Source organism: Cebus imitator, unplaced genomic scaffold, assembly GCF_001604975.1.
Source record: "Cebus imitator isolate Cc_AM_T3 unplaced genomic scaffold, Cebus_imitator-1.0 Scaffold333, whole genome shotgun sequence".
NCBI classification, from domain to species: Eukaryota; Metazoa; Chordata; class Mammalia; order Primates; family Cebidae; genus Cebus; species Cebus imitator.
Genome location: NW_016107648.1, coordinates 125,523 through 139,150, shown reverse-complemented (window position 1 = coordinate 139,150; position 13,628 = coordinate 125,523). Strand labels below are relative to the sequence as shown.

Sequence of the window (13,628 nt, the reverse complement as noted above, 5' to 3'; positions counted from 1 at the left end):
GGTTTGCAAGGGGGAGGCCAGGTTTGCAAGGGGGGCGGCCAGGTTTGCAATGGGGGGCTTTTCTGTTTTTGAGTTGGAGTCCTAATCTGTCATCAGGCTGAAGTGCGGTGGCGCCCTCTCTGCTCACTGCAACTTCTGCCTCCTGGGTTCAAGCAATTCTCCTGCCTTAGCCTCCAGAGTAGCAGGGACTGTTACAGGCGTGTGCCACCATGCCCAGCTAACTTTTCTATTTTTAGTAGAGATAGGGTTTCACCATGTTTGCCAGGATGGTCTTAATATCTTGACCTCGTGATCCGCCCACCTCCGCCTCCCAAAGTGCTGGGATTACAGGCATGAGCTACCACACCTGGCCGTGGGGCTTCTTATTAGCTATGAAATCTTCAATAAGACACTCACTCTTTTCTCACCTCCAAATGAAGGAGTTTGCACCATGTAATATCTGTTGCCTCTTCTTGCTCTAAAATTTGAGGAAATACTACAAGCAAAACAGCAAGGGGTTCCTAACATCAACTGTTTTCCCAGCATTCTATGTTTATGTCTTAATAATGTCTTTTTTTTTTTAACCTAAGCTCTTTATGCAAGATAAACTAAAGAAATGAATTTGAGGAAAGGATTTGAAAGAACAAAGTCATTATTTGGCTCTTGCAGTGTGGTGCACATTATAGAATTGTGGAAAGTGCTTAGGAGGAAGGGAGACAGGTTCAAATCCTGACTCGGCCACACCTATATTCATTCATTCATTCATCAAATATATATGGAGTCTTGTATCAAGTACTGGGCACTGTTCTAGGCTCTGGGGACGGAGTAGTGAATAAGTAAGGCCCCTGCTCTCATGAGTACATTCTAGAAGCAAGCAGTAAACCTCTCTGGACCTAAGTTTCTACCTGTAAATTATTTAATGGTGGATGGCACTGATACTGTCACTCCCCACTCCACCGCCCACGACGGGACGTCACTGGTCAATTACAGCAATGCACGCAGCTGTAATCAGTTGTTAGACAATAGACCTATACGTTATCCTGGGATACATAACATATCCTATATGTTATTCAGATGAATTTTAAAGTCTTCTGCTCCAAAATTCATTTTTTTCATTACTTCTAATTATAATGGAAAGGCAGTATTATACTGAGGGCAAACTGCACTACGACTGCAAATTATACAAATAGTGAAACTACAGATTTACAAGAAAACTACCATTACTGGGCCGTATGGTGGCTCATGCCTGTAATCCCAGCAATTTGGGAAGCCGAGGCGGACGGATCACCCAAAGTCGGGAGTTCAAGACCAGCTTGACCATCGTGAAGAAACTCAAGCCTGTAATCCCAGCACTGTGGGAGGCCGAGGCGGGTGGATCACGAGGTCAAGAGATCGAGACCATCCTGGTCAACATGGTGAAACCCCGTCTCTACTAAAAATACAAAAAATCAGCTGGGCATGGTGGTGCGTGCCTGTAATCCCAGCGACTCAGGAGGCTGAGGCAGGAGAATTGCCTGAACCCGGGAGGCGGAGGTTGCGGTGAGCCGAGATCGCGCCATTGCACTCCAGCCTGGGTAACAAGAGCGAAACTCCGTCTCAAAAAAAAAAAAAAAAAAGAAACTCCATCTCTGCTAAAAATACAAAAAAAAAAAAAAGCCAGATGTGGTGGAGTATGCCTGTAATCCCAGCTACTTGGAAGGCTCAGGCAGGATAATTGCTTGAACCCAGGAGATGGAGTTGCAGTGAGCCAAGATTGCACAATTGCACTCCAGCCTAAGAAGGAAGAGGGAAACTCTGTCTCAAAACAAACAAACAAACAAAAACAAAAACTACCATTACTTTGGTTTTGTTGGGTATAAACAGTATGCGCTCTTGTAAAATTTTTTTAAATCTCTGGGACTGAGCCATTTCCTTCATAATCTTTTGCGGACCGTTCTCCCATGTGATCGCCTTTATTCTGGTCTTTGGATAGAGGAGAGCTCATTGTCATTCAGTTTTAACTCTTCCCACTTTAGAAACCTCCTTTATGAAGCTTCTTTTTATTGGAGTCAGGTTGGGCAGAACTGAATCCCATTTGTTTTGACAAATGTTTCCACTGCACACTAGATCACTCAACAGCCATCACCAGCAGAAGGCTTCCTAGGGGTCTAACGTGGCCATCTGGTCTCTTCTGCTCCACTCAACCTAGTGGAAGCCAAACCGAAGTTGAGCTGATGTCAGCCCTCTTGGTGAATTTTGGTACCTTTGCAGTACTTCCGTTTCTCACCCCTTTCACCACCCCCATAACAGACCAGCAAGCCCAGTGGACCCAAATTCAATTCAAATGGAAAAAAAAAAAAAAAGGTTTTAAGTGCTTCAACTGAAATTGATCACTCCACTCTTTTGGATTTCCAAATGCATCTCTACCTGTAAAAAAGCACATAGATTTGTGGATATTGGAGAGATATTGGCTTATTTAATTCTATTAAATATATCCATAAGGGCCTGAGATTCTAAAAACTGCTCTTATGATTTCCAGATTGTGGTAAACCAAAGGTACCTCTCTATATAATAAAACTTCTTATTTCCTTTGGGAAGTGAGAGCTGAGATGTCCAGCGTCATAGGCTGAAGCCCCCATAATTTGTGCCAATATTGATATTTGGTGAATTGCACATAAATCAACTCTTCTGTCTCCAAGAAGCCCAGGAAAATAGACTGATTCCACCATTTAATCCAAGGAGCATTTTAAGCAGAAGAAAAGTTTGTTTGTCTGTTTGTCTTTGAGATGGAGTCTTGCTCTGTCACCCAGGCTGAAGTGCAGTGGTGCAATCTCGGCTCACTGCAACCTTCGCCTCTTGGGTTCAAGCAGTTCTCCTGCTTCAGCCTCCGGAGTAGCTGGGATTACGGGCGCACACCACCATGCCAGGCTAATTTGTTTTGTATTTTTGTTAGAGAATGGGTTTCTCTACCAAAGAGAAGGCCAGGCTGGTCTCCAACTCCTGACCTTGTGATCTGCCACCTCTGCCTCCCAAAGTGCTGGGAGTATAGGCGTGAGCCTCCGTGCCCGACCAAGAAAGGTATTCTTATTCCTAGGTTGAGTTAAGTGGATTATCTTTTCTTTAATGGGGGAGAATATGGAAAACCAAAAATTCATACTTAGGCTTGTTGAAAGCGGTGGTTATTAAGTAGAGATGAAATAACTCAGTTCTCCCTTTAAGATTTGTTTTGAACATCCCTGTGATTTTTAGAGCTACAGAGAAGAATTCTTTCATGTTTGTGAAATAAAATGGAAGACTTTTCAATTTTAAGATATATGATTAGTAATTTTTATGTAGGGTAGTATGTTGAGTTTACTGTGGAAAGTTTGCACAGAAGAAAAAAATCTGCAATTTTAAGAGTTTGGATTCTGCAACCAAAGAGCTTGAGTTTGAATCCCAGCTCCACCTCTTATTTAACTCTCTCTGATGCTCTATTTTTAATCTGTTAAATGGGAGTAATAAAAGAACCTATTTTCATAGTGTGTTGTGAAATGAAGTGAGATTATCCCTGAATTGTGCTTACGATATGGCTGGGTGTACACTAAATGTCAGTTACTATTTTGGGAAACGGTAACTTGAGTCTGGCGCCTTAGCCCACTCGGCCATCCTGACAGCCTAGTTACTATTTTGGCCATCGTCCCTCTGTTTTCTCATCTGTAGATTGAGGATAATAATGAAAATTAAATGAACAAATTTGGGTAGCATGTTTATAGCAATGTCTGGACCATAGTGAGAACTACAAAAGTGTTAACTTACTGATATGACACAAATTCAGATGCTTTTCTTAGCATTTGGAGGGCAGTATGTGAACTGATAATGAACACAGAAGCCTGAGTTCAGAACCTGAAATGTGACTCTATCACTTTGTGAATTTAGCCTAGGGCTTTTCATCTGTAGAATGGAACTAAGAATAGAATCCACTTCATAGAGTTGTTATGAAAAGTAATTTACAGAGACATGGTCTCTGTAAAGTGCTTACCACGGTGCTTGGCATATATTCAACAGACGTTTGCTAATATTTTTAGGGCATCTCACTTACATGTTTGATCGGAGCTCGGCAGAGGCTTTCGGGGTGAATGTGATTTGGGAAGAATTGCTTTTCTGGATATAATTGAAAGGGAGCTGTTTTGCTGTTTGCAGACGTGGTTGCCCTGCTTGGCTTTCCTTATGCCTCCAGTGGAGAAAACACGGGCATTGTCAAGAAGTTCCCGAGGTTTCGAAATCGAGAGCTGGAAGCCACTCGACGCCAGCGGATGGATTACCCAGTGTAAGGATGGGTAGCAGAAGGGAGCTGGTCGGGCGGTGCTTGTTTAATTTGAGGACCAGGGCAGGCTAATGGAAGAACTCCTTAGGAGGATACACCTTGGTAAGGTGCTTTGCCAAAATGTTGAGATCTCTGTGTCTTAGACAGAATTGGTGGACCTGAAAACCTCAAATGTCTTGAATTATTCTTGCATTTAACAATCTTCAGTTTGCCTTAGCCTCTTTATATGACACAAGTAGGCAGCAAGGTGTTGAAGCCAGAGGCCCTGCAAGGTCTCAGGTGCAGCCAGCCAGCGCCAACACAGATTGCAGCCTTGGCTTTAGCTTTCTGTCATGGAAGATTGGATGAGCTGCTTGAAATCTCACAACTTCTGATCTCCTCCATTGATTTCAGCAAGATCCGGATATACGTATTATTTTTCCTTCTGCTGAATTGAAGATGCTGAAAATAGTTCCTGGTTCACCTCAGACCAGAGGGATTTAGCAGAGTGATTTAATTCTTCCCATGCTGCTGGCTGTAGAAAGATCTTGAGTCACTTTACGGAGCGTATGTTCTTGCTAAGCTTCCTTGTAATAACTCATCTTCATGAGCTTGCTCAGCTGGGTGGGTCACGAGGGAGCTATGTGGCACCATCTGTTTGCATATCATACCACTGATTTTGAGGCCAGATAATAAAGACCAGAAAGAACCTCTTTGTATGTGTCTGCAAAGAACATGTGGCCACTGCCATTTTAACCCAAACTGTGAATTAGTTACTGGGGTAAATGGAGAGAAATCAATGCATTCATTTTGACCTTGATCCATATTTCACATACAATATGAAATTGTTCCCACTTCCTCATCGTTGAACTACTGGTCAGTAGCACAATGTGTGGCATCAAGGGGTGTGTTCAGCGAGTCTTTTCTGAATGATTGATGGTTTGCATATCTTGGCTAAATGTGACCTAGTTAAGTTGGCTACCGTTATTTTATCCTCACTCCACAAGTTACAGATGTACAATATTTTTTTCGACTAAAATAGCGCCAGTCCAGGAATGGGATAATTAGATTAATTGTTCTGTATTGGTCAGCCAGGATCGTGATACTGAATAACCTAATCTGAGCATGAAAATAGTATATATGTGTCCCTATTATCACAGAGTAGGGATACAATTTGTAGATAATTACATTTTTCTACCTTATGGCTTTTATCTGTGAAAGAAACAAAATTGCTCAAAAGACCCTAATTATGTTTTGTCTTTTAATCATAGAAATTAAAATAGCTTCTTATCAAATCACCTCTTATTAAAATCCACATTTTTTAAATCTATGTCTGACTTTGTAAGCATTAATCGAGAATTCAGATAGCAGGCATGTGAGAGTCTCAAAGAGGCACAGAAAACAGTTTTTGGTGCAAGGTAGAAAGTCTGCTAGTTTTGTACAATGAAGCTTAACTCCTGTCTTTTGCAGTTACTATAACTACCTCCTTTGTTGCAAAAATCAAGCTTTGCAAGCTGATCTCCCATGATGAACACGAAGGCAAATTCATCCCTCCATTGGAAAGAAAGCAATTTACTTGGTCATTGTTAACCATAATTACCTGTTCTTGGATGATATCAATCTGCAGAATTTTTTTCCCCCTCACTCTTATAGGTTTACTGTTTCATTGTGGCTTTATTTACTCCATTATTGCAAGGCCAGCCTCTGTGGGATTCTGTACTTTGTTGACTCTAATGAGATGTACGGCACGCCTTCTGTATTTCTTACGGAAGAGGGTGAGTATAAAACAGAACCTTTAAAATGATCTTGTGATTTTTTAATGCTCTGCCTAGCGACAGATACGTCTACCTAGAATAAGGAAGAGACTGTCAATGTGGCAGCCCAGCAAGAGCAGCGCCCTCCAAACGTGGGCTTCAAATTTAACCCAGTTTCTGGAAGCTTAAATCCAATGTCTTATTTACAAAGAAATGTATTTGTAAATGTGCGTTTTGGCTTTGCTTTGTTTTTATCGAGTCTTGTAGCTTCTTAGGACAATTGTTGAAAAGGCCTCGCTGCTTCATTCACTGTTAGATATTTTTTGTCATTTTCATGTGCTCGAATTTTCCTTTTAGGCCATTTGCATATACAGATGCATCTTGTCAAAGGAGAAGACCTTGCTGTAAAAACTAAGTTCGTCATACCTTTGAAGGAGTGGTTTCGACTGGATATCTCTTTTAACGGAGGCCAGGTATCTGCATGCGCGCTCCATCACACGCCATATGAGCATTTTCGCTTAAAGTTAAGCATTGCCATAAAGCCGGGGAGCAACAAAATCTGCAAAAGCAAATTTGTGGTAAATGATAGACTCATTACAACTACACGCTTGCTAAATCAAACTTTTATAGATGGAAGTTTAAATCATAAGAATCCCATCCCATTTAATTAACTTTTAAAGCACTGCTTTTGACTGTCGGGTGAATGAGTAGAGCACGCAGGCAGCTCTGTAGCTGCAGCGATCTGAGCAGTTCAGTCCTTTTCCCCTGGGGAGATAGGCTTTGTGGAGATAAATGTTAAAACGGCATTGGCCATGTTTATATAGTGTTATCAGATCTACAACTTTTTTTTTTTTTTTTAAAGGAAACGGATTGGTTAGTTCAGCCAAGAAATGGTTTGACTGCTTTTGGCAAATGAAGCAATTGCTTATGTTTGGCACTAAACAGATCATAATAACCAACAAACATAAGTGACAATTCAGGTGGGATGGAGGGTCTTTATCTACTTTGTAGTATGAAACATTGTACATAACTGTTTCAAACTCTCATAACATGGGTTTTATGGATTACGGCAAATCTGTTGTTCTAATTGGAGACAGTTCTATTTCTTGATATACACAGTGCCTGTTTGCTACTTTTTTCTGGTTGCTTTGTTTTCTCATCAGCTTTTTTTATTGATCTGTGATTTTCCTATAACAAAACTGGAAGAGGGGTTTTGTTTGTCTTGTGCATGAGATGATGCAGTCCTCCCTTGGTGTTTAAGTTGATCACATTTCCTTTTACTGTAAGAGAAAAGAAATCAGGTCAGTCCTTGCTGCTTTCCTGAGAAGAGTCTGTAAAATGTTAGCTGGGATTTTTGGTATGTGTATTTGTTTACTGAAAAATGTTCGGTGACATGGCAGTGGTCCACGTTTTAGCTTCCTATCTGTGTGAGAATTATGGCCATAATAGCTTGGTTGCTACTTTCGCCTACAGAGGTCAGCTCACTGCTATTGTCCCTGAGACAAGTATCAAATCATCAGAGCGAATTCACAGATCTTATTTTGCACCTGCTGTATGCAAGGCACTATGCTTGAGTTGCTTGTAGACTATTTATGGAAGTAACATTAAGCAGGTAAAGGGCTGTCATAAGGCAAGCTTAATTGCCAGATGACAGCTGGGTAGCGGTGGCTCACGCCTGTGATACTAACACTTTGGGAGGCCAAGGCAGGTGGGTCACCTGAGGTCAGAAGACCAGACTGGCCAATATGGTGAAACCCCATCTCTAGTAAAAATACAAAAATTAGCTGAGCATGGTGTGCGTGTCTATAATCCCAGCTACTTGGGAGGCTGAGGTAGGAGAATCGTTTAAACCTGGGAGGTGAAAGTTGCAGTGAGCTGAGATGTCACTGCTGCACTCCAGCCTGGGCAACAGAGCAAGACTCTGTCTCGATAATAATAATAACAAATTAAAAATAATTAATTGCCAGATGATTTATATTGGTTCCTAGAAGGGAGACAGCATTTTATGCTGGGATGCTTGAAGGTGTCACAAGAAGGCTTCTCTGGTTAGGCAAGATTTAGATGGAGAAGGGAGGAGGAGGCATTTCAACATATTATTGGGGGGTTAGCGGACAAACCATTTGACTGGAGCAGAAATTTGCAGCCTGCAGAAAACTAGTAGAAGGGAAAAATATGTCTTTAGGGCTAGAAAGTGGAGTATCTTGGATATTAGGGAATTTAGACATCCATTTCCAAGGCATCATAGAAGATTTTTGAAGAGAAAATTAAAAGTAGTCTTTTAATGAAGGAGATGAATTTAGTGCCAGGGTACATAGTTGAGTAAAGCAGGAGAGAAGAATTAGAAAGACCAGGTAAGTGGGGAAAACAATTTTTTTTTTGGATGTATGTAGAGTTTAGCCTGTTTGTCCTTCTTCTTTCTGTTCTATCTGATCTAATATACATAGGTCCCAAACAACACATAAGGCTTTCCACCCAAAATCCACCTCTGTGGTGGGACTACCATAGTCTGCTTTGACTGAATGGGTAAGTGACTTGAATGGGTGGTTAAGGGAAACAACTGATGTGAGTCATTTTCCTTTTTTAACCTACATATTGTGTGGCTGAATTGGGTTGGTTTCTGATCTTTCACAGATCAAGTGTTGTAGCCACATCTTTGAGACGTGCCCTACCACTTGCTCAGTGGTGGCACTAGCAAATGTAAATGGCCCCTCAAGTCCAGAGGGTTCTGTTGGAGTCCAAGACATGAGAAAAGCCCATATGAGACAGCTAACAGCATTCATCACAAAAAACTGTGTCCCTGTTCAAATGAGAATGATGATTCCCAGTGCTTAGTTAGGGAAAGGGAGGTGGGAACAGCAGTGTGTGAAGAACATACACCACCAATCTTGTTTTCCCCCTAAGGCTCTCGTGGAATCAGAGTAAGATTTTAAACACTCCTTGTAGTGTCATACCCATTTCCTGTCTTTCTACACAACAAGCTTTTAAGGACAAATAACATCAAATGAGCCTTTGGCTTGGAGTTTGGAAGTATCTGAAACTGACTGGTGGAAACTGCATTGTAGATATTTTTCACCACATCAAGTCACATTTAGGGAAGTTAAATTTATGACATCTTTAAATATACACACTGGTAGTAAATTATTAATTTTATTTTGGCAGAAACTGATCAGGTAAAAGACTCTCCAGCACATATGATGAGTAATTTATACCAAGGACTGTATAGGTAACGTGGGGTGACGAGGCATACTGATTCCAGCACATATGATGAGTAATATATACCAAGGACTGTACAGGTAACATGGGGCGACGAGGCATACTGATTCTTTATATTTCTCCCATCATAGATAGTAGTAACCACTAGCATCGGACAGGATTTGAAAAGCCACCATAATCAGACTATTAGGTAAGTGTGGTTTTTCTTTTTATTCAAAATTTGCCTGCATGAGGGTTAAGAAATCTTCATAGTTTAGCCCTCAGCCTGAATGTTGTTCCACACATCTCCTCATTCAGCTTTTCCAAGCATGGATTGTTCTCCGCCCTGTAGCTGGTCTTCGTACTTTTTCTCCCCCTACTATGCACAAACTCTTTCTGTTTCCCCCACCACCTTTCTTTCCAAGTAAGAGAAGCTAGTCCTCTCTCCAGATCTCATTGTAAATTCTTCCTTTCATGGCACTTTATAATTCATTTTCTTTGAAAATTATCTTCTATGAAGGATTCTGAAAAATAAATCAAAGTATTAATGTGGCTTATTGAGAATGGTTGGTAACTTTGGCCTCATATAAAACATAAAAGCTGACAGTCTTCATATTTATTATTATAATCTGGATTTGAAATGTGTGCAACTATTGATATTGGTGTCACTTTTCGTCTTTACATAACCATTCTCTACAAGAGTTACAGAAACTAAAAATTGAGTTTCTTGCCAGTGTTTCATAATTTTTTTATTTGCGTCTACTTCCACATATAACAGAGGGTTTCACAGTGGCAGAACCATGGGGCAACCTTCATTAGGAGCTCAGGATACCTTGCCATAGCTAGATCATATATGCATATAGGCGGTCCCTCACCCAAAGATGATTTGATTTGCAATTTTTTGATTTTACATTGGGTTTATCGGGGTAGTAAATGCATTTTGTACTAATGATACTTTCAACTTACAATGGGTTTATTTGGATGTAACCCCATCATATGTCAAAGAACATCTGAAATTGAAGGCTTAAGATCAACCATAGGCCAGGGGTGTTGGCTCATGCCTGTAATCCCAGCACTTTGGGAGACCAAGGCGAGTGGATCTCTTGAGGCTACGAGTTTGAGACCAGGCTGGGCAACATGGCGAAACTCCAGCTAAAAGTAACAAAAGTAACAAAAATTAGCCTGGCGTGATGGCATATGCCTGTAACCCCAGCTACTCAGGTGGCTGAGGCATGAACCTGGGAGGCAGAGGTTGCAGTGAGCTGAGATGGCGCCACTGCACTCCAGCCTAGTGACAGAACAAGATTCCATCTTTAAAAAAAAAATGTAAAGATCAGAAATAAAAATTGCCAGTTTTGCGTGTGTGATTTTAGAAAATGTATCAGGACTCCCAGGCACTTTGTCTGGGACGAGGAGTGGCTTATTCCTCAAGTCTGTTATTTCACCGCAGCAAGCAGAATGCTGCTAGGGTACCCAGGCGGGGGGTACGCAGAGTCCCGCACAGCCCAGATTTTCTTGGATGCTGATTACTAAAGAAAGAGAAGCAAAGAGGGACACAGACAGCAACAGAGGGCCACATATGCTACTTAAAAAAAAAAATTCCTGGCTGGGCATGGTGGTTCACACCTGTAATCCCAGCAATTCGGGAGGCCGAGGTAGGTGAATCACAGGAGGCAAGGAGTTCGAGACCAGCCTGGCCAACACAGTGAAACTCCCATCTCTACTAAAAATACAGAAATTAGCCGAGCACGGTGATATGCACCTGTAATCCCAGCTACTTAAGGCTGAGGCACAAGAATCCCTTTAACCGAAGAGGTGGAGGTTGCAGTGAGCCGAGATCCTGCCACAGCACTCCAGGCTAGGTGACAGAGTGATACTCTGTCTAAAAAAAAAAAAAAGAAAAGATAAATGCAGAAATTGGGCTTTGCTCCAGAGCTTCTAAATCAGAATCTGCATTTAAAAATTTTTAAAAAAATTTTTTAAGTTTGTATTTTCATTTAAGTCCAACTATTTTCTTTTAAGCTCTGGGCACATAGAACAATTCATATTTTCATGGCCGGATTAAAGGATTAGAGTTTCATAGAAAGGCTAAAGAAGTGTTATTAGCCTGCCAAGAGAGGGTGCAGGTGGCTTAATAGCTGTGTTGAAATAAAGCAGCCAAGGCCTAAGGACAGAACACACGTCTTCAGTGCACCAAGGTAGACTCGGATCAGCCAGAAGGCGTTCAACGCACGGGAGTGTTGTTATGTAACAGGTGGCTGGGGGATCTTCTGAAAAGTTCAAGGGCAAGCGGAGCCTGGGAACAGTCTTTGGAGAAACAGCTGATGTGAGGCTCCTTTGGAGATGAGATCTCCGTGTTCTGTGAAGTGCGCTCCAGAAATTAAAGGTTTTTGTTTCAGGACATGAAGTTTAAAACAGCTTCCCCTCTGTCCCGTGACACCCATGCCCGGCTCCAGGACATTTTTGACAACTGATTGAATTTCATAGGCTCCTCTTCATTTTCTTTGTAAGGGTTTCCTTTCCTCTTCAACCCCAGAGATCTAAAGGCTGCTATGAGTCAATGGGAGACAGAGTGGTCACAGAATGATCCCGGGCTGGGGGCTGGAGTGGGGCAAGCGAGACCAAAACTTCAGGGGTGCCTGAAAGCTCAGGGATTGCCTTTGTTGGGGAAGGCAATCTTGGGGCTGCTAGAACCAAGTGCCAAAGCTAAGCGGCTTTAACCACAAAAGTTTATCGCCTGAGTTTTAGAGGGCAGAGGTCCAGGGTCATAGGGCTGGCAGGGCCGTGCTCCTGTGCCGGTGTGAGGGACAGATTTGCTCCAGTTCTCACCTAGCTTCTGGAAGCTCCTTGGCTCGTGGCAGCGTCACTTCAGCCTTCACATGGCATTCTCCCCACAGATGTGTCTGTGTCTAAATTTCCCTTTCTTAGAAAGATCCCAGTCATATTGGGTTAGGGACCCGCCCCACTCCCGTATCACCTCACTGTAACTGCTTATGTGTGCGATGGTCTTATTTCCAAATAAGGTCACAATCTGAGGTGCTGGAGATTGGGACCTCAGCATATGAATTCGGTGGGAGGAGGGGGCACACAATTTAACTCAACAGTAATCATGATAAATAACATATTAATATGATATTTTCAAAAATCAAAATGAATGCAGAGAATCTATGATGAACAAAATATTAAATTTTAAGTAAAGACATAATCAGCATAAACATGGAAGTATCAAGGGATCAAGACTGATTTTGAGGTACACACCAACCTAACATCCCAGTTGAAGCATTGAAACAATTTCTTAGTAAAACTGGCAGTACTCCAGCTGGGCACTGTGGCTCTTGCCTATAATCCCAGCATTACAGGGAGGCCGAGGCAGGTGGATCACCTGAGTCCAGGAGTTCAAGCCTGGGCAACATGGTAAAAGTCCAGCCTGGGCAACATGGTAAAACCCTGTCTCTACTAAAAATACAAAAATTATCTGGATGTGGTGGCAGGTGCCTGTAATTCCAGCTACACAAGAGGCTGAGGTAAAGGTTGCAGTGAGCCAAGATCGTGCCACTGCACTCCAGCCTGGGTGACAGAGTGAGACTTTGCCACAGAACAAACAAACAAAATTAGCAGTACTCAGACCCAGGAGTGCCCCTCCCCAGTACCCCAGCTGCCCTTCCTGTATTCCTGAGACCTCCCCACCAGAGAAATAAGCAGCGGTAAAGCTAGGCCCAAGGGAGCTGTCCAGAATCCTCCAGGGTTCCTGTAATCAGGTATTTGCAATCTCATCCCTGCTAGGTACCCCACTTTTAGAGTGGGTCGTGGGTCAAACCAGTGAATGAAGCATCAGATATTTTCAGTTTACTGGTTATTGGTGTTCCCAGGCAAGACCCTTACCCCTCCTTTATGTTTGTTCCTGTAATGTAAACATAATGACGGTTGTGGTCCTCCAAGGATAGTGTGGGAAGATCAGGAATTAAGTGCTGGGGATTGCAGAGCAACACATAAATGAGAGGCTGCCAAGAATTCCCAGTGACAGGTAACAGCTTTAGGCCTCTATAGTGTTAAATTCATTCAACATCTGTTTACTTAGCATCTGTCACATGTCAGACACAGCACTCAACTCTGGGAATAAAATGATGAACACAAAGAATACAGACCCTGCCTTCATGGAGGTAAAATATCAATCTGGGGAGACAAATAGAAAACAAATTTATGGCCAGGTGCGGTGGCTCACGCCTGTAATCACAGCACTTTGGGAGGCCGAGGTGGGCCGATCACAAGGTCAAGAGATTGAGATCATCCTGGCCAACATGGTAAACCCCGTCTCTACTAAAAATACAAAAATTAGCTGGGTGCGATGTTGTGTGCCTGTAATCTCAGCTACTCAGGAGGCTGAGGCAGGAGAACCACTTGAACCTGGGAGGCAGAGGTTGCAGTGAGCCGAGATCATGCCA

General features: G+C 42.3%; 1 protein-coding gene across 1 annotated transcript in view; it reads left to right on the top strand.

The window, feature by feature from the left end:
• Window positions 1-13,628, top strand: part of SEL1L3 (SEL1L family member 3) — a 120,888-nt gene that overhangs the window by 24,376 nt on the left and 82,884 nt on the right. The window contains exons 3-6 of the mRNA XM_017505099.2: window positions 4,138-4,264; window positions 5,894-6,015; window positions 6,352-6,467; window positions 9,339-9,397. Coding sequence (XP_017360588.1) covers window positions 4,138-4,264; window positions 5,894-6,015; window positions 6,352-6,467; window positions 9,339-9,397 — 424 coding nt within the window. The remainder of the gene's footprint in view (window positions 1-4,137; window positions 4,265-5,893; window positions 6,016-6,351; window positions 6,468-9,338; window positions 9,398-13,628) is intronic.